The sequence below is a fragment of the Pipistrellus kuhlii genome, unplaced genomic scaffold (genome assembly GCF_014108245.1).
Source record: "Pipistrellus kuhlii isolate mPipKuh1 unplaced genomic scaffold, mPipKuh1.p scaffold_m20_p_12, whole genome shotgun sequence".
NCBI classification, from domain to species: domain Eukaryota; kingdom Metazoa; phylum Chordata; class Mammalia; order Chiroptera; family Vespertilionidae; genus Pipistrellus; species Pipistrellus kuhlii.
The window spans coordinates 18,079,604-18,100,665 of NW_023425427.1; the positions used below are offsets into that span (position 1 = coordinate 18,079,604).

At 49.0% G+C, this 21,062-nt stretch overlaps 1 protein-coding gene across 1 annotated transcript in view; it reads right to left on the reverse strand.

Annotated features, from left to right (window-relative positions):
• DNAI1 (dynein axonemal intermediate chain 1) overlaps positions 1-21,062 on the reverse strand; it is a 50,515-nt gene that overhangs the window by 11,038 nt on the left and 18,415 nt on the right. Inside the window, exons 4-12 of the mRNA XM_045580047.1 lie at positions 20,797-20,877; positions 17,959-18,085; positions 17,190-17,689; positions 16,092-16,151; positions 14,663-14,797; positions 12,342-12,426; positions 8,904-9,021; positions 8,598-8,641; positions 2,084-2,331 (exon numbers count right to left, since the gene is read on the reverse strand). Coding sequence (XP_045436003.1) covers positions 2,084-2,331; positions 8,598-8,641; positions 8,904-9,021; positions 12,342-12,426; positions 14,663-14,797; positions 16,092-16,151; positions 17,190-17,689; positions 17,959-18,085; positions 20,797-20,877 — 1,398 coding nt within the window. The remainder of the gene's footprint in view (positions 1-2,083; positions 2,332-8,597; positions 8,642-8,903; positions 9,022-12,341; positions 12,427-14,662; positions 14,798-16,091; positions 16,152-17,189; positions 17,690-17,958; positions 18,086-20,796; positions 20,878-21,062) is intronic.

The window sequence follows — 21,062 nt, forward strand, 5'->3', positions numbered from 1 at the left end:
GTATCCATCTTCATCTCACTAATACTTTCTCATCCCTCACAATTCAGCTCAGGTGTTGCTTCCTCTAGAAAGACCTCCCTGGCTCTCTCGGCCCTGCTCCCCATCCCGGACAATCTGAGTGCCCCTCCTCAGGGCCCCTATGAGCCCTCTGTACCCACAGAAATCACCCTGTCCTGCTCAGCCTGTGGCTATGATTATCTGCCCACTAGGAACTCCAGAGAACAAGCCCTTAAGCATCCTCAGCTCCCAGAGGAGCAAACAGAGAGGAGTTACCAAATGGATGAAGGGGGGGGGGGGGGGGGGCGGGCGCACGCACAGGGAAATGAGGGAAAGAAGGAAGCAGGAAGTGAGTAAACAGTGAGAGACAGGCAGGCCCCTCCCATGTCCCAAGCCATGATTCCAGCCAAGAACTCTGAGTCTCCAGTTTTGCAAAGGCAGCAGCCCTGTTTTCCTGACAGGATGATGGGAGAACTGAAGGCCACTCTCTCCAGATGGGTTCCAGTCTCCCTGGCACCTGCCCAGTGCGAGGGAGAATGTGGCTTCTGCCTGCCCCATTTCCTTCCCCAACCTGCTGTTTGACTTAGAGAACATAGCAGAGTGGAGCAGGGTGGTTGGCCTTAGCTCTTGGTCTTCTCCTTGGCTTGAAGAGGGTGGTCAGGCCAACCAGAGATGCTCCATGCTTAGCCCTGGACTATCTGAGAGCATAAAAACCCTACAGACATCTCTGGATGGAGACAATGAACTGGGAGGTGCGTTTTTTAGTAGAGAAACTCCGAGGCTGCAAGCTCTGCACCCCTGGAGAGTAGTGTGTGTTGGGAGTATGTAGTTGGGGGCGGGGGGCATTGTTTCCCTCCCTCTGCCCCGGCTCTGGGTAAAGGATGAAGCTGAAAGAGCACCATGTCTTGTGCCTGGACAGTCCTCCCTCTGCTCAGGCCTGTCTGAGAGCTGACAGCCAGTACCTGGAGCAGGTAGGTGTCCACATGACTCAGGGAGCTCAGGGCCAGAAGAGGCAGGGGCGCAGAGCCTGGCTGCAGACTGTGTCAGGGTAGGGGGCAGAATATGAGAAGACAGAGTCCCAGCACTGTCTGATGAGCCAGAGGCCTTGGGCAACTTGAGGCAAAAATCTATCCCTAGATTACCCCAGACCTGCCCATGAGGTCAGGGTCCTCCCTCAGAAGGAAGGGGACCTTGGAAAACAGTGAAGAATGGCCTGTAAAGCCAGAGCCATGAGAGTGAAACCATGAAAGGAAATCCACTCCCAGTGTAATAAGGTGGGAGATGGGGTGAAATCTAGACCTCATGTCCAAGTAATGGTCCCATTCTATGTCTGCCTGGAGAAGTGGAGTGCTACAGAGAAGCCTCTGGCTCAGACCTTGCCTACTAGGCCTATAGTCCCACTCAGAGGGTGGGCAATGGGCAGCACCCACTCCTGTCTCCGAGTTCCCCCAAATCTAGCTAGGATGGCAGAGGAGAGCCATGTGGGAAGTTGAGGAACCCCACAGATCGGGAACTGGAGCCCTACACATACTCAGTAGAGGCCTGTCAGGCCCTCGAGGCTTCTAGCCACAGGCTCTGGTCACTAGTCACCATACCTAAGACAACCTTAGCAGACAGATGGGCCCTTTTCTTTTTAAATCCTCACCCAAGGATATTTTTTTCCATTGATTTCTAGAGAATGAAAGGGAGGGAGGAGAGGGAGATAGATAGGTAAACATCAGCTAAGACAGACATATCAATTAATTGCCTCCCACACTTGCCCCTACCAGGAACCTGCACCTGTGACCAAAAAATTGCACTCATGACCCTTTCATCTGTGGGCTGATGCTCTAACCACTGAGAAAAACTGGCCAGTAGATGGTCTTTTAATGGGAGCTCTGGGAAGCAGACACAGCTCTTACTGCAGACCCTCTTACCTGGTGACTCTCACTTCTGCCCTTCTTTGCCCCTTCTCACACCCTTGGCCTCTGTTATCCCTACCCCTTTGTCCGTGGCCCTCTCCTTCCCAAAGTCCCTTCTTCAGTGGCTCCCAGGCCCACACACTACTCATCCGTGCCCACGTCTGCCCTCCTGGTCTGAGACTGACCTGCCATACAGGGTCTGTGTGCTTGCCAGACTTGGCTGAGCTGCGGAAGACAGGCTGGGAGTGGGGCTTCTTGAGGTTGTAAATGGCCACGTTGCCGTCATAGTGGCCCACCACCACCAGGTAGGGGTGGTCCATGTGCATGTCGAGACACATGATGCCACTCTCACTGCTGAAGGCGTATTCAGGAAAGCTGGGATTCTTCATGCTGTAGAGCAGCAGCATGCCCCGGCTCTGCTTCATGAAGTCATCTGTCCCGGGGAAGATGGGCCTCTGCGGTTAGAGCATCCAGCTGCCCTGCCAGGAAACCCCTGTGCCTCTTCCCCATCAGATGGACACCCCTTGCCCTGCTATGCCTCTCCAGAAAGTGGGCTTCTTCTCTGGCTTCATCTTATCTGTCTGAAATGGGATCATAAGACTTGGTCTACCCTTTCTCAGGGTTCCTGGGAGGATCTAACAACCAGTAAAGGTGACCAGACTTATCTGAGTGACTGACCGTCATTTTCTTTATTGTCCCTGGGTACAGGAAAGGATGCAGCTCAAAAAATTGCTACATGCTGAAACTGGTTTAGCTCAGTGGATAGAGCGTTGGTTTGTGGACTGAAAGGTCCCAGGTTCGATTCTGGTCAAGGGCACATCCCCGTAGGGGGTGTGCAGGAGGCAGCTGGTCGATGTTTCTCTCTCATCGATGTTTCTAGTTCTCTATCCCTCTCCCTTCCTCTCTGTAAAAAATCAATAAAATATATATTGCTACGTGAAGAATGTGGGCTGGTTTGGGAAGGAGCAGTATCTTCAGAGAGGGTTCAGATGCCTTAGGCAAGGGGAAGGCTGCTGTCCTTAGATGCCTGTGTGATACCTATGTGCCTCCCAGCCCCCCAACCCCTCAGCCAAGGACAGGGGTTCATTTTGGACTAACACGGAATTGTCTATAGATGTCTCAAACTAGCCACATCTGGGCATTTTCTCATACCCTCTGGCCCCATAATCCCCAGTTGCAGTCTGAGCCCTCGCTCTAGGCATGCTCCCAGAATCAAGAAGTCCCAGACTGGCGAGTTTGGCTTCCACAGGCCATTGTGCCATCCTTCTGGCCTGGACACAGCTTTTGGTGGTCAACCATGGACCCCTCTGCAGAGTTCCTCCTCCCTGGTTGCCCCATGTCAAGGGAGAGCTTTCCATTCTGTCTTTCATTCTTTGCACACTTTGTGACCATCCTGACAGTATAATCACTGAACAGAATCCAGTCCCAAGCCCTCAAGTCCAGCTCTCCTGCCACCCAAGTTCAGAAGAACCAGAGCAGGGCAGGGGGAGGTTAGAGCCACTCCTCCATCTTGGGGCCCTATGCTAAGGCAGCCTTTGGTTGAGAAGAGTGCCCTCTCTCCCAAAGGACGGAGTAAGCATGGCCTGCCAGGGCCCAGCAAGCTTGCTCTCTCCAGGGGGAGGGTTGCCTCCTGCTAATCCTGCTCTGCTGGATAATCTCTTGGATAATCTCTAAGGCCTCTCTAACTTGGTCTTCAATGATCCACAAGATTTGGAAGAGGAGAATCAACCACCTTCTAGCGCCTCATCTGGCAGTTCTCAGAAAGCCATAGCCTCAGGGGTGGGATAGCTTAATTCTACCATAGGCCTCTCACCACCCTCAGCTCCCTAGCTAGGGCCCAGTGAGGAGCATGGATGGATGACTTCTTGAACTGGCAATCACCAGCTCTATCTTTGCCCTGCAAGTAACTGCTCTTCATCGTAGGGGATCACTCTAGAGAATTCTGGCTGTCAGGAGAAGCCTGGGCTCCTGCTCAGGATTCAGGGAGAGCTGGGCAGGTAGAGGGCATGCTGGAGCACCAGGCTAAAGCCAGGTCAGTGAGCACAGTGAAGCAAATGACAAGCTGTAAAGACAAGGATGCTGAGCCAGCCTCGGACAGCCAGCCCCCTCCTCTCTGACGTGGCATCCCCTTCAGGGCTGGCTCTAATGCAGCAGCTGTTCAATGACTCTCTCTAAAGTCATACAAGTGGCACAGGGTGGGGGGCTGTGGTAGGCTGCATAATGCCCCCCAGAGATATCCATGTCCTAATCCCTAGAACCCATAAACACGTTACTTTGTACAGTAAGAGATTTTACAGATGTGATTAAGTTAAAGACCTTGAGATGGGGAGATTATCCTGGATTATCTGGGTGGACCGAATGTAATTACAGGGGCTCTTATAAGGGAAAGAGGGAGGCAGGAGAGTTAGAGAAGGAGATGTAACGACAGAAGCAAATGTTGGAATGATGCAATTGCTAGCTGGAAGGGAGCCACAAGCCATGGAATGTGGGCAGCTCCTAGAAGCAGGAAAAGGCAAGGAAATGGATGTTCCCCCAGAGCCTTCAGTAACGAAGCCCTGCCAATCTCTGATTCTTGTTCAGTGAAATCCATTTTAGACCTCTGACCTCCAGAATTGTGAGCTAATAAGTTCATGTTGTTTTAAGCCATTAGGTTTGTGGCCATTTGTTATAGCAGGACACTAATGGGAAGGCTGACCCAAACCCCACTTTTATTTATTTTTTATTTTTAAAAAATATATTTTATTGATTTTTCACAGAGAGGAAGAGAGAGAGGGATAGAGAGTTAGAAACATCGATGAGAGAGAAACATCGATCAGCTGCCTCTTGCACGCCCCCTACTGGGGATGTGCCCGCAACCAAGGTACATGCCCTTGACCGGAATCGAACCCAGGACCCTTCAGTCCGTAGGCCGACGCTCTATCCACTGAGCCAAACCGGTCCCGGCCCAAACCCCACTTTTAAAAAATCAGAAGAAGATGCCCCCATAGATGGCACCTTTTGGGTGTTTTGGAAGCTGTTCCCCCAGAAGTCAGGAGAGTGGATGCAATGACCCTCGGCACTTCCGATGACAATAATGAAATCCTCCCTCAGTTTCCTACACCCCAACCCTGCCACCTTGGACTTCAGGGACAGAAATGCCCCTTGGGTTTCATAGTCCCCAAAGGCAGGATACCACCCCAAGGCTGCCCCAAGGAAGGGCATCAGTGCTAGAGGATGCCACATTCCCAGCATGCTACAGAGGCCATGGTGCCAGGCTGGGCTCAGCCTCCCAGGCAGCTGGGCTCCTCCAAGCTCTCTCATCCAATTAGAATTCATATTTAAACAGTGTGGGAAGTAAGAGCGAAGCCTTGGAGACAGAATACATCAAGCGGGACATTTAATTTGATTTAGGGAAAATGAGGCAAACATTTGAGAACCTAAATAACTAACCAGTAATTAAACTAACAACAATGATGCCCTTGCACTACAACCCAGCAAGCACAGTGGCCTTTATGGACTGTATTTACAAAGAGACCTGACAACATAATTAGTCCTGTAAATTTTACGCAGCCTGCAGCCGAGGGGTGATGGATTTTGTGTGTGGAGGATGAACAGGGAGAAATGAGGTGGATGAATTTCCATTTTCAGTAAATGAAATTAACATTGCTTAATTAGTGAAGCTGACAAATAAATGATCAGGAAAGATTTAAATCCCTACAAGTGTATCTTTGGCCTGGGCAGGCGCAGGGACAGGCCGGGTGTGATGTGACTGAGTGGGAATGGGTTTAGTGCTGGGACTCAGGCCTGGCTTTAGCTCCTTTTGATGGTGCGGCCCCCAGAGGGAGGCTGGGCTAAGGGACAGCTGGGAAGTCAGGACCACACTGAGTTCCTAAGATCTGTTCCATCGCCCCTGCCTGACAGACCATAAGGAGTCCCCATTCCCGTGCCATGAACTGGCTAATGAGCTGGAAAGGACCCCATCAGTGCAGCAGGCTGACATAATTGCAACCCAGCGTTGCCCCTCTTCCTGGACCAGCTTCCTTTGCCCTCCAGTGTTCCTCCATCTGCTTTCACTTGCTGATGCCTCTTTCTCCACTCTGCTTGGAACATGGAGCCTGGCCCTAGGAGGCGCCCGGTCTCTGCCCTGTACGCAGCCAGGCATGACCTTCACCTGGCACCCAGCAGCGCCAGAGCGGAGGCAGGTGCGGATGCTTCTGTGCTGCTGCAGGCAACCCCTTTCCCCACCAGCTTACTCCTGGCCTGGCTCCAGGCAGCCTGCCCTGTCCCCCAAATGGGGGCTTGGCCTCCAATCCTTCCTTGGGTACATGGCTGCCCCTGCCAAAGTCTTATTTGGCTGGGTCAGAGAATAAACATCCGGGAATTACAGGCAAAAGGAGGCCTGGGCTGAGGTCCTCAGGGTCAAACCCAACAACAAACCCAAACGTTCACTCCTGTGTTTGTTCACATGAGGCAAAATCTGATGGCGGAAGGCTGGCAGTGTGATGGATGCTGGGGAGCCAGTTGCTCCTCACAATGACCCTGTCTAGTAACTGGGTGCCTTTGGCCTGCCTCAGCGTTGCCCTCTTTCTTCCAGGGAAGCACCTGGGTACTCAAGAGCATGGGATTCCCAGAGGCAACCTCAGGAGTAAATGCGGGGCCCCTCCTGAGTCCCAGCCCAGCGTGGCTCTGCTCAGGCCTCTGCAGAGTCGCCTAAGACAAGTGGGCTCTGGAGAAGGATGCCTGTCTGAAAGCTGGTCAGCAATGGTGCCAGCAGCATCAACCCAGACGCCAGGCTGCCACCAGGCCCTGTTCTCTAAAAGAGGCAGCGTCGTCTGATCCCCCTCTTTCTCCTGAGGGAAAGACCTATAGGCAAATCAACAATGATTGTCCTTTGCCTGTGGGTGGTCCCACAGCTTACAGGGCACATTTGTCCCCCTTTTTACAGGCGTGCCTCACAGTGGCCCTGGGTTGGAGGGCCGGCAGGTGTCAGGCTCTCCCTGTCACCAATGAGAAAGCCGAGGCTCAGAGAGGCTCTGGTTCCAGGTCAGTCCACTGGAAAGTGATCCTCCCGCAGCTGAGTGGCGCCTCCCAGGCATGTGGATGTGGCTGAAAGGACCAACAAAGGACCGAGAGGCCGTCCCTGGTGAGTGCCTGTCCAACGGAGCTGCTGGGCCTGTTGGACTTTAGGTCACCTATTCCTGGGGGGCGGGTTACTCCTCCACTTCTCCTGACACAGGCAGCCTCCATGGGCAGTCTCCACAGGACTCTGAGCAGCCGACCCTGCTTCTGGCCCTGGGTGGGAGGAGGATAGGGCTAGAGCCCAAGCAGCTTCTCCTCCCACCTGCTGGGGAGCCCCCGACACCCCCCACCTCAGGCCTGGACAGAGAGCCTGGGCTGAAAGCAGCCTCATACCCATTCATGTCCACACCCACTCCTGGGAGGGCCTGCCCAGCCCCCCAGCCCTGCTCCAGGCCCAGTAGCTGCAGCAGAGAGGGAGGAATGTGCGAGTTCCTTGCCAGAGGGGGAGGGTGCTTCCAGCTTGGCAGCAGCCCACCCACAGGAGCGGGGACACAAAGCGGGCATTTAGGGCATCCTCCAAGGCAGCCCCAACCATGAGCCTGGGAGCCGCTCCAAGATCTCCTCCCTGAGAGGAATGACAAACACCAACTCCTCCTCACCCTGCCCCCTCCCCCCCTACTCCCCACCCTGGTCAAAGAATGGGCAGACAGGCGGTCCGAGGGGCAGAAACCAGGAACTTGTAAGCCTGCCAAAACAACAGCAGCTTGGAGAATGGAAAGGTTTTTCTGTTCACAGAAGCCGATCCTCTCAGCTAGAGAACAGGCTGTGAGCCTGGGAAGCTGCAGCTAACACGAAGTGTGGGGCCCTCTCCTGTTAGGAAGGGGGAACGTCCAGTCCAGCAGGAGGTAGGGGCTTCTGCAGGGACCCAGGATCATGGAGGGGAAGCAAATTACCAAACAATTACCATATAGTGCAGGCTCCTGCTTGGGAAAGGGGGCAGGGGCAGGAGCACCTTGGAAAACAGTGATCTCCTAAACATTGCCCAATCCCTGCCTGCTCCATGGTCTGGTCAGGAACACTTCCCTCCCTCAGCTTCCCTATCCTATCCTTCCTGTCTATCCCATCCTTCCCCAGATCTGGTTCAGTAAGCCTTCTCATGTTTCTCTAGCCTGCTTCTCCATTCCCACATGGCTCAGATCCTCACCAGTCTCTTAACTGGTCTCCCAAATCCAGTCTCACCTGCAATTCCACCTACACTGGTCGTGTCCTGCTCTTCTCAAAGTCCTTCGGGGTTTCCTCTTGGGAGAAGGTCAGAAGACTGTCCTCAGGACAAGAGCCAAGCTTCTTGGAATGGCTTTAAGCCCTTTCCCCCAAGCTGACCCTGGCCCCCTAGCTTCATTTCCTGCCATATCTCTGGTGCCTCCAGACCTTTGCACATGCTGGTCCCTTTGCCAAGAGTGATCTCCCCTTCTTTCCTCACCATGACAACTCCTTCAAGGCTCAGTTGGCATAATTCTCCACCCAGCAGCACAAAGTGCTGGTGTGGATTGTCAGTCTTGAGACAACTAACTATGAGCCCAAGGGCAGTGACTGCATCCTAGTCATCTCTGTCTTTCACACTTGGCAAAGAACTCTGCACTGGTTAGGTGCTTAGTGTTTGCTGGTTAAGTGAGCAAATAAATAAATAGCCGGATTACTTACAGGAGCCATGTCCCACTGCAAACAGATCCTTGTACTTTGGATTCCTGCAAAAGAAATATGAAACCATTGACCCAGGAAATGGACATGACTCTCACATGGACACAAGATTTCCCATGAACCTAGCTACACTGCAGACATCTACTGTTGAGCTTAGAGACCTGTTCTTATCCTACAATCCCATAAGAATCCCAATCTCATTTTTTTCTCATAATGCTACATGTCACCCTCAAGATGGCTAGGCAGAGAAGTGAGTTGCTTAGCGGAGGCACTCAGAGGCTCTAGGTTTGCTGCAATGCCTACACTTACCAGCAGAGGGCGGTGACGGCCAGGCGCTTGGCTTTGTCAGTTTGGAACTTCCAGAGAGGCAGCAGCGTACCCTCCTGGTCCCGGTATTCATCAGCAGCATCCTCATAGTACTTAAAATCTTAAACATACATAAGTTGTCAGCCCTGGGTCTGCCACCTTATGGCAAATCCAGGTCCACCACCTTCTATCTGTACCTCCTTGGACAAGCAATTAACCTCTGTTTCAGACTGGGAATAGTAATAGTACCTATCTCAAAGGACTCTCCTGAGATATGTAAAATGTTTAGAAAAATATCCTGCACATAGTAAGCTCTCTATATGTGTTACTGTTACTGTCACCATTGTTGTTTGAAGTAAATTACAATAAGGTGGCCAGGTCTGCACGGGTAAAATTCCAGGTTTGCCCATCTTAATAGCCATGACCAAGACCCACTTAGTGAAACTGCCTAGACCCCTCAGGGGTTCTCTGAACTGAATTTCATCTCCTGCACTAAATTATCCTGCCTCTCTTTTCCTCTAACTTATGTAGAAGTCCCATCCATCCTTCTACTTGTCTAAACCAGAAACCTGGAGAATCCTTGACTGATCTCTTTAATCTCTCATATTTTCCTTCTGATTATCTTTTAATCCATTTACTTCTCTCCAAACCCTTAGCCACTGTCCACGTTCAGGCCCCAACAGCCATCACCTGGATCATCACACCGGTTTCCTAACTGGTCTCCCTACCTCCAGTAACTCCTCCTCCAGCCCATGTTCTGCAGAGCTACCAGGGTGAGAAGGAATAAATCTCCTCACCATACACCTCCCTCAGCTCACTGGGAACTCCTCCATGGCTCCCCTTGCACAGGGGCTCCTAGTCAACCAAGGCTCCAGCCACTACTTCCATGTCATTTCTGGCCTGCTATTTACGTATCCTCTATATGTCAAATAGTGTCTAGAATGTCCTACTCCTCTGTCTTCCTGGCAAATTCCTACTCACTCAAGATCCAGATCAAACTGCTCCTGTGCTGTGAGGCCTTCATGTTCTTGTTGGTCAGAGTTCATTTATTCCTCTGACTAGCCCTGTGCTTCTCTACTGAAATGTCTGACACACTATGCTGCCTCTGTTATCCTTGGCCTGTCTCCCCATGAGACAGCTTCTAGAGAGCAGGGAGCACATGACTATCAATTCTGAATCCACAGTGCCTCACAGGACCAGCCATAGAGCAAACAACCAAGGACTGTTCAAAGAATGCAATGACATAAATCAACCCAGTCTTCTCTCCAACCAAGGATGACCCATGAGAAAATGAACCCTTTCACTCAACATAGTCAAGGACATGCTCAGGCATGGCCCCAATTTCTCTCACAATGTCCACACCTTGAGACTAAGACTACATTCAAACCTAAAAATGTCTTAGAACACAAAAAGATTGGAGTGGTCAGAAGCATGAGCTTCGATCACATTAGAGGTTTCAGAGCTTAGACTATCTTTGGAAAATGCCTCCTTTCAGAGAGGCTAATTGGTAACACTTCTCTGTTTTCACTTCTCCTTCATGAATACACTTTCCCAAAGGGAAAAGAGTATGCAATTAAAAAAATCAAAATTCAGTGCATTGTTATGTTACTGTGTTCTCATAAATGAAAAAGGTTCACCAGGACCAATTTCTCCACGGATATTAATCATGTTTGCTGCCCTTTGGTGGGCTAGTTGCAGAGACTGGGTTTCAGGAAGCCAAGCTGTGTGAGTGACAAACTCATTCAGAGCTACTGTGTACTTTGACAGCTTTGAAAAGCACTCAAGGTCACTTTCCAGCCTCAATGATAACAAGGGGGCTTATTTAGGCTTCTGGTCTTGGCAGCCCTGGTTCTATGTCCCATTGGTGAGCAATGAGCATCAAGTCACCAAGAGGAGCCCTAGGCTGTCAGCAAAGGAGACCAGCCAGCAGCAAGAAGCTGCCAACTCTGGGGACGCAGCTGCTCCAAATAAATGCACAATCTCTTAGGGAAATACAAGCCACTTGGGAATGTGCTGTGCATGCCCTGGGAAGGACTCTGTTTTCCTGGCTCTGTCAAAGACACAAGAATTTCCCAGGCCCCCAGGATTTAGGCATTTCTGAATCAATCTCTTTCTTTACCTCATCACTAATTAATCACCAGCATAGACCTATTGAATGTTTATTTGAAATGTCTCTTCCAGCTCAGTGGCTCTGAGAAGTCTCGTGCTGAAGTGCTTAGGCTATGGATCCAAGGGGCCAGTGTTTAAGCCCTGATTGCACCACTCATACTTCACACTAGCTGTGGTTTTTGAACAAGTGCCAGTAATACAGCCTGAATTTCTCATTTATAACATAGAGATGATAATGGTATTAACCTGAGAGTGTGACTGTCAGGATTAAATAAAATAATACATGTAAATAGCACAGCATAATGCGTGGCACAGAGGCCATTCCCAGGGATTGCTAGTGCTTGCTTTTTGTTTTTATAACTGCTCCTTTTGCTCCATCCCCTTGATGCAGTCTGGGCAAGGTTTGGCGAGGCCCACTCCACCCCACACCTGTATGTACCTCACCTTTAACCTCTGTCTCTGTATCCTGCCCAATCACATTTTCCCCCAGCCCTGCTCTCATCAAGCTGCATCCCTGCCTGGATAATATCTTTGAACTATCTGCAGAGAAAGCTCAGATTCCCTGTGTGACACTCAAGGCCCTCCATTAACTGGCTCCAACCACCTTCTCCAGCCTGAACTCTCATCACTTTCCAACAAAGCCCCTATTTGGGTCACTGAGCCTCCTGCCTGTTGTCCTCAGAGTCCATTGCAATTCATTTTCACTACCAAATCACTGTTCATGCCATCCCCTGCCCAGAACATCCACCTTTCTGCTACTCAAACTCTGCTTATCCCTGGGCGTCTAGCTCATCCCTCCCTGAAGCCTGCCGTGACTGCTGCCATTACTCCCTTGCTTTCCTTCCTCCATTCTCGAGGATTCCCAGAGAAGTTTCTTTCTTTATCCTAGCACTTATGTTGTCCCCAAGCAGGACAGAGTAGAGAACAGAGCACAGAATTAGGAATTTCAAGGCCTAGTTTTGGGACCTCTCTGCCATTCACTAGTCAGGTGGCCTTGCTTGAACTCCCTCGTGCATGAAGTAGGGTTAATAATCTTGGCTCTGCCTGCCTCCCAGGAATTCCTGGAAGATGACACTGATTCACTAATGTGCAGGTGTTTTTTGTTGTTGTTGTTTTGCTGCACCATTGTCAGGTCTCATAAATACACACATTTTTTCTTATGCCATTTTCATGACTGACCTGTTGTCTTCCTAGTCATATCCAGAGGAAAGATAGATTATTTGTTCTCTTCTCACAACGATGGGACCTACCATAGGACACTCAAATACTGACCTTGTATGAGGGATTTTTCATGCAGGTTATAACAGTAGTTGCCAGAACTTCAAATCTTACCCTGAGCAACGTCATCATATGTGTTCTGGTTGACCATCCGCTCTACGATTTTAGCAGCTTGCATCACTTTGGTGATATCATCACTCTGTGGAGAGGCAGAGGAGACAGGTTCTCTCATAAGCCAGCGCATGAAAGGTCATGCCCTGAGCCATGGCCCAGACTAGCAATTGGGTCAGCAATGCCTTTCTGACACCACTTACCACTGTTAGCTCCAGAAGGCATCTCTTCATGCCTTAAGGCCCAGCTCACCCCATCACACCCTTCTAGAAATGCCTAGCTCACAAGTATCACAAGGAGTCTACACTGCCACACCTGGCTCCTGGGCAGAGCCTGCTCTGTGCTCTTTCATTCTGAGCTTATTCCGGATAAGGAATACCTTTGAGCACAAGACATGGTCTTGAAGAGAGCCCAAGAAGGGTATTAAAGCAGAGAGTGGACAAGGCCAGGAAGAAGGGTTCTTTGGTGGGGACAGAGATATTTCACCAGCTCAGGCAAAGACAAAGACTCCAGTTAAAGGCCTCGGAGATTTAGTCAGAGTTGAGGAAGACACAGAGGTCAAGAAAGGGGAGAAAGACATGCTTGTACACAAGGAGTATCAGGCAGAACTGACACCCATCCCAGGGCCTTATCCACTACCCACAGCAAAAAAAAAAAAAAAAAAAAAAAAAAAAAAGCAGGAAGTTTCATGTCAGAAAAAGAAATGACTCATTTTGAACCAAAAGACAAGATCATCATTCTGTGGAATTCCACAAGTCCACAAGGTGAACCACCTAGCAGGTTATTAGAGGATCAAAGAGTTTGGGGCTGGCAAGAAAAACCCAAGAGTTTAGGGCAGGTAGCAGGAGTGAACCAGCTGAGTGGGCAGTCCTCCAGAGTGGCCAGGAGGGTCAGATCCCTCTTGAGAAAGAGATTTACCAGGAGTGGAAGTATCAGGAAGTGGTTATTAAGAGAATGGGTTCTGAAGCCATTCAGTCCTATATTCCCATCCCATTCCGTGGATTAGAAAAACTAATAAGCTAATAAGTGGCAAAGCCAGGATATGCACTCAAGTCTGTGGAATCCAGTGCCTATATTCTCAGCCCTACACAGAGAGCCAGTTCCTCTACAAACTGACCACCTTCCAGTTAAGGTTTCTGTAACCATGTTCCCAGCACAGAGCCCATAGCCAACCCCCTGATGGATCTTCAAGTAAACCCTGACCCAGGCCAACAGGCCTTCTGAAGCCCCTAATCTCCAAGGGAATGGTGCAGGGGAAGCCAAGGGTCTGTACAGGGAAACCTGAAGGACAGGGACTTCATCTTTCACCTCCAGAATCCAACATGGTCATGATTACCAAGTATTTGGTCTATGGTTGAATGAAATGGAATTGGGGAAGTTTTTATTGAGCCAAGGCAGGGAATCCTCAAACTTCTCCTAAAATGTGGTTTTTATCAGGATCAGAGAATTGAGGTGGAAGTGGGTATACATCAGACAAAGGAAGCAGAACTTCCTTTAACCAATATGACTTTTCTGTTCTGGGGTGGAGCAGGGCCACTCTTTCTCGGTGCTTTCTGGGAGCTCTCCAAGGTGCTGAAACCAGATTAACCAGATCCTAGTTTCCTGTGAACCTTGTTCTTCTCACCCTATTGCAGGCCAAACTCATCCTCATTTCCCTACTGGTCCATGTACTGGTGAAACTCCTTGCAGTGGCCTCTTACTGTAACTCCCAGGAGGATGGCTAAACCTATTCTGGCTACATCCACAGTGAGCCCCCTAAACATGACTTCTGTAACAACTCCTACATGGCTCTTCATGGTAAATCCATCCCAGAGTGGCCACACCCATTGGCTTGGATTTGCTTGTATTTTCAGGACCTCTGACTGGATTCTGGTCCTGAAGACTCACCTAATAATTGAGTGCAATTATACACAAGGACCAAAAGTCAAAGAGCAAATCACTGTCCCAAACCCCATGAGCCCCTGCCCATGAAGAAGATCCCCTATTGTCACATCCCACCTTACCCTGGGAAAACTCCCCAGCTCTTCCAGGATGTACATTAGGTTTTCAATAGCATTCCTATCTTCTGTTGTCCCTTAGCCCGACAATACTGAATCTCTTCTGCCCTTCAGATCCATATAAAATTTAGGGGAGGTGTGGAATGCTGGAGGCAGTTGTTGCTCTCCTCACATCTTCTCATGAGGAAAGAACTATTCATACTTCAACATTAGGCCCACCTCTTTGCCTGTCTGTGAAGTCCTCCCAGATAGCCAGGTTTATGTTTACCTAAGGGCGAAGGGCCAACTCAATCATTCTCTAACAAGGCCATGGGAACCCTCACAAACCTGGGACTCCATAGATGTCATCTTCCTCATGGCCATCGTCCCCATTTTTTTAGCCACTGGTGTCTTTGTTTTCTCCTTCTCTTTGGTCTTTTCCTGCTTCTCGAGTTCCTCTATGTAGGCATCATAGATCTCCCACTAGGCAAGGGCAAAATGAGAAAGATCAATGCAGGGCAAAAACTTCAGCCAGTCAGGTCCTCTTCAGCCTTTAGGTCTTGAGGAGTTGATCACATCAACCCGTGTCACATGCCTCCACATGTTGGCTCACTGTATTTGGCCCACTGTAATTATATATTCAACATCTATCTTCCCTTCCAGCCTAGGACAGAAATGAAGGAGCTTTCAGAACATCTCTGGGCTGGGGTTTCAGTCCTGCGCCCCAGGGGTTTGGTTGTCAGCTGGAGAGCAGTATTGTTCCAGCCTACAATCCTCACCAGGCAAAACAAATGGGCAAATATCAGGCTAGCTCACATTATTCTCATTGATTTATACAACTATGAACTAGAAAATTAAAAAAAAAAAATCCCCCATGAAGATGGGATAAATTTATTGGCTCAGGCCAGCTGTCCACAGCACTGACCATACCCTTCTCAGCATAAAAAAGATAAAAAGTTAGGGAACCCCTGCTAATTGTATCTGATAGGAAAAGAAGCCTAAGAATAGTAGCAGAGGAAGCAGCAAGGGCCTGAGGCTGGGCAAATGGCCTAGATCATATTGTGTGCTCTCCAGAGTTGGGCCATCACTGCCACCTGGAGGCCAGATAGGCACACCTTACATTTAATAATTCACCCACGGGCCAGTACTCTGCACTGCCATGTACTTCAATGATATCTCAGTCTGAGCCCTCTAACAACCCTGTCAGGCTGCTTGTGGTCCTCACTTGACAGAGAAAGAAACAGGCATTAAGGATGGCATGGTTTGGCCAGGATCTTACAGTATGAGAGCAAAGTTGGGACCTGAACTCAGTTCTCTTGTCACCATATCCTGCCTAAATCACCATGCCTATTCAAATGGACTTGGGAGAAGTGGGGAGGAGGGTCAGCAGGAACACTGAAGTTTGTTGGAAGGGCAGAGTTAGACTGTCAATGCTTCAGTCAGCCATGGGATGCCATGAGTTACAGAGAGCCCATGGGAACACATGTTTTCCCCTGGTCTTAAAGGAACTTCCAGAAGCCATGCCTCCTTGCCCCTTGGTCAGCCTTGCCCTGGGGGGCATGTGACTGATCCAGGGATCACTGGGTGGGGATCTACTGTCTGATCTAGAGATTGCTGGGTGTCTCATGTGCATGGTGTTCAAAGACTGAACAAGGAGCAGGGGGTGGATGGATGAGGAGGGCAGAATTTTTGTCACCAAGCCAGAAGAGTATGCATGGGCAAAAGGGCAGGGAGGATAGGAGAAGGTGATGATATTTAGACTGGTTCAGGGTCTCACCTGATTGGCTGTGGCTGAAAAGTTTGTCCTGGGAGGAGGTTCCATCTGGCATTCTCGGTCCTAGAGAACAATGACAACAGGAAACCCACAAGAAGCCCTCAGCTCCTTCTCACTTATCTCAGTGAGACCCAACTGTCCATGGGTGAAGCATTTCTGCTAGAGCTGAGGGCAGATTAGGACACAGAACAGGGGAAGTAAAGAGGGCCAGGGCCAGAGCCAGGGAAGTAAAAAGTAGCAAATGATGCAGTGAAAGTCTACATTTTCCACCCAAGCCTCCTCAGAAGAAGCCTAAGCTAGAGAACAGGGGTAGTGAAGCCTGATTGTCCCAGTTTCAACCAACAAAAACTCCAAGCAGGGTATGGACAGACCTGCAATAAATTAGGCCTGTGGCAGCTCCAGACCAGGACAAAGAGGTTTGTCTCTGGCATGCCATTGGGCTAATTAATAACCTTTACCCTGAGAAGCCTTCTCCCTAACACTGGGGTCTCTGGCTCCACCAGGAAAATATACTCCCTCCCATTGTGTACCACCTAGATTTCCAAGTGTCAGCATAGGGACTACAGAGGGTGATTAAGAGCTGCCAAAAAAACCACCCTGTAGACCTCTGGCCTCCACTCACAGACTCATTTCTGTAGAACACTGCCTGGGACATGTGAGTCTCTCACCTGAAATCCTGAAAGGCTCTTTCAGCCTGGTGCTCAGGGCCCTCCTCCTCCATGCTTACGAGCCAGGGAACTTGTCTAGCCCTCTTCAGCTAGGCTATCACAAAGACTGTCAACTTTGGTCAAACTGGCACCTAGCCTCACCTCCTGGCACATCTGGCCTCCTGTCTCTTCCCCAGATTCTGACCTCCTCAAGGGCAGTTCACGCTTCACTGTCTTAGTGAAGGGCTTCAGTCTCCTTGTTACTTCCTCTGAACTCCTGCCTGGATGACTTATAAACCTAAACACATGTTCCCAGCTCTTCTTGGAGAGAATAACCATGGTGCCTATCCTGTCACCCTGCCAAGGCTGAAGTTGAGGCTGGGCCAGGCCTGCTTCTTCCCTCCCATGCACAGGGCAGAGTTGTGAGATAAAGTGGCCGGGGCGGGGGCTGTACCCGGAGAGGGTTGTTGAAGGTCTGTGAAGCTCTCTCACTGAAGTTGAACTGGTTGGTAAGCTTACTCTCCTTGGGCTGCTTAGGAGTCATCAATTCTTCTTCAATCACTTTTTCAGATGCCTGGAGGGGGGTGAGGAGGGAGAGACGCACAGGATCAGGACTTAGCCATGAGAAAAAGGTGGCAGGGAATTGGGAGTGGGGAGACATCATATCCTGGAATAGGATGGTAGTGGGACAGGGTGATGATGTCAGAGGCACTGGTACTTGCAGCCTCTGACTTCTCCCTTTCAGCCCCACCCTCAATAAGTCAGCCTTGAAGCCTCCACCTACAGCTGGAGCGGGAAGGCATGGGTAGGTAGGTTGGAGAGCAATACTACAGTGTACCTCAGCTGTATGAATATCTGTTTGACTCTCAGGTTCAGTTTCTCCTTCCTTGGTCTCTTCTTCTTCTTCAAGGTTTTCTGTGTCTGAATACACCAACCTGGCAGACTCCTGAGAACCTTGGTAGGACAGTGGTAATGAGCTCCAAGTTCAGGCCCACTTTCCCATCCCCTTCTGGGTTCCTGCCTTTCAGACCCCACCTGCCCCAGGGTTCTTCTCAGCCTGAGCCTCATGGGTTAGCTTCCAGACCTGTCCAGGGCAGCCAGCTGTTGGATTTTTTTACATAAGTAGATACCCTGAAGATTTCTGATGTAGCAATGTACTCCCTAGCCTAGAGGAACCAGAGAAAGGGGACCAGGCTGCAGCCTCAGGCTGCCCAGAGGCCTACCTGTTGCTAACTCATCCTGGTAGTGCTGCCGCCGTCCTTCATCTGAGTCTTTGGGGATCAGGTTCCCCACATGGCTGTAATGAACGGCTAGTTGGTTCACAAAACCAATAAGCTTATAAGTGCCTTCCTGAGAAGAGATGGGGCTGAGTCAGACCAAGTGTCCTCAAAAGGGCTGGAGTCAGAATGTAGTCTGTCTTCATTCTCTAAGGCCTAACACAGTTTGTTAACAGAAATATAACTCACCAGATCCTCAGTTAGCCTGAAGTTTTCAATGCATTCCAGTATAAAGAGGAGGAAGAAAATGGAATAAAGTTTGCTAATCTTTTTAAGTTCTCATTAAAGATGTATTTTTAAATACCTCTCCTTCCAACTTTGAGCACTTCTGGATTTACCTATCACTGGCTCCTACATCTATGCTGAGAGATCTGGCTCACCTGCTTCACCACACACCTCAGGTCACTTAGTCGTCAGACACACCTGGCCTGGCCTTCTTTCCATGTATTTAGTGGATGCCCGGGCTGGAAAAAAACCTCTGAGACACCAAATCCATAATTCCCCTTTTTCATAAAAGAGGACCAAAAAATTGTAGAAAAAGTTGGGGTTTGGCACTTGTTCAGGTCACATAGCAAATTAGAAGCAGGGATAACCTTAAAGCCCAGGGAACCTGTTTCGTTCCTTTTTCAACAAATATTTTTTTTAATAGATACAATGTACCAGTAGTTCCCAGGTTCCAGGAATATAAAGCTTAGCAAAAACAGACCTAACCCCTGCTTTCTTTTTTTTTTAATATATATTTTTTATTGATTTTTTTACAAAGAAGAGAGAGGGTCAGAAAGCTAGAAACATCGATGAGAGAGACAAATTGATCAGCTGCCTCTTGCACACCCCCTACTGGGCATGTGCCTACAACCAAGGTACATGCCCTTGAACGGAATTGAACGTAGGACCTTTCAGTCTGCAGGCCAACGCTCTATCCACTGAGCCAAACCGGTTTCGGCCTAACCCCTGCTTTCATGAAGCCTATAGTCTCATTCCCCTAGATCAGGGATTTTTCAACCTTTCTATCTATGACACACATAAACTAATTACTAAAATTCTGCCGCACACCAAAATTGGTTGTGGTGATAGTTGCACAACTTGAGAATATCCTAAAAGTCATTGAATTGTACACTTTAAATGGGTGATTGCATTGTATATGAATTATATCTCAATCAAACTGTGGGATTTTTTAGAGAAAGAAACTATTAATAGTGGTGGTCTCTAGGGAAAAGGACAGGATTGGGGAAGGTTTAGTTTTCACTGTACTTTTGAATCTTTTGAAATTGATACCATGGGTTTCTATTATATATTCAAAATAATTATATATATATTTATATTTAAAGAATTAATATATTTATTAAATATATATATATATATTTAAAGAAGAAGTGTAATGTTGCTTTAGAGTCAGACAAATTAGTTTAAATCTTGCTTTGAATCCTGGTATGACCTTTGTCATTTGTTTTTTCTAGATTAACTTCAGTTTCCATAAAATAAAGGTAAAAAATAGTGCCGGTGTTTCATAGTGGTTAGAGCGTTGGCCTTCACACCGAAGGGTTTCAGGTTAAATTCTCGGTCAAGGGCATGTACCTGGGTTGCAGATTCCATTATCAGCCCATATAGGAGAGTGCATATAGGAAGAAATTAAGAAATCAATTGATGTATCTTCACCTCTCTTTCTCATCTCACCTCCCTCCCTCCCTCTCTCCCTCCCTCCCTTCCTCTTCTCCTCCCTCCCTTCCTCTTCTCCTCCCTCCCTTCCATTCTTCCATTCTCTGGTGAGGATTGACAACAATGACAAAAAGTTCTTATATTAAAGAAACCTGAGGATTATTTGAGATATATGTAAAAGGTCTAATATAGGACCTATCACTAGCACACAGTAAGTATGGAACAAATGGATCTTTAAGATAATAAAAAAGCCGAAACAGGTTTGGCTTAGTGGGTAGAGCGTCGGCCTGCGGACTGAAGGGTCCTGGGTTCGATTCCAGTCGGGGGCGTGTACCTTGGTTGCAGGCACATCCCCGGGGGGGAGGGGTGTGCAGGAGGCAGCTAATCGATGATTCTCTCTCATCGATGTTTCTGACTCTCTATCCCTCTCTCTTCCTCTCTGTGAAAAATCAATAAAATATATATTTTTAAAAAGATAATAAAAAACACACACACACTTCCACCTTACTCAGATTGTGCTTAGAAGTTTTCTTCAGTCAGTACTCACAGGAGCTGACTTTGCTAATGGCTGAAAACAGTGTAGTCCCCCTTAAAGATGTGCCACGTAAGTGTCTACTAAGTGAGAATGTGCCCATACCACATGCACCGAGGGAAGGCGCTGATGGAGTCAGCTGCCTACCTGAACACCGAGAACAGAGCCTACTGGGGCTTTCTCCCAAGCAGGAATGCTGGGGGCAAAGGCCAGCTCCTGCCCGGAGGGGAGCTTGCACTCCACCTAGGTGTCTGGCTAGAGGACGACTCAGCTTCCAAAGACCCAATAGTTGATTTAGTGGGAAATGTATTTATACACGTTGGAAACATATTTTTCTAACCAAATGATTGACTTCAGGCTCCTTGAAAAGAGTGGCTGGACAAGGCGCTTAAGACAATGCAATTAGCAAGACTGAAAGGGAGATTCAAAAAGAAATTTCAAACATCTCTGGAAAATTCCATGTAAAATCTCAGAGTCCCAGCCAAAGAGCTCAGTTTAAAGCCAACCTCTGTAACGACTGAGAGGCTTTCTCAATGCAGCAAATCACTGCCAACCAAGGAGCATCTAGAGGTGCCTGCCCCAGAGGGATGACTTACTTTAAAGCTGTACCTGACGATGTTCTGGGGTGCATGTGGGTTGTTGGCTGTCAGAATTCGGGTAATCTCCTCCTTTAGCTCCTAAGGAAAAGAAATACCAAGCGGGTCATACATGGAGGGCCTCACCCCTCTCTGAGGCTTGGGAGGAATCTCCCAGGGGGCCAGCAGACATCTCACACCCAGGTTCTGTGCAGGCTCATAATCAGTATTATGGAACAATACACTCTGAAGCTGGAGGAGGTGAAAGGAACAAGAGTAGGATGCTA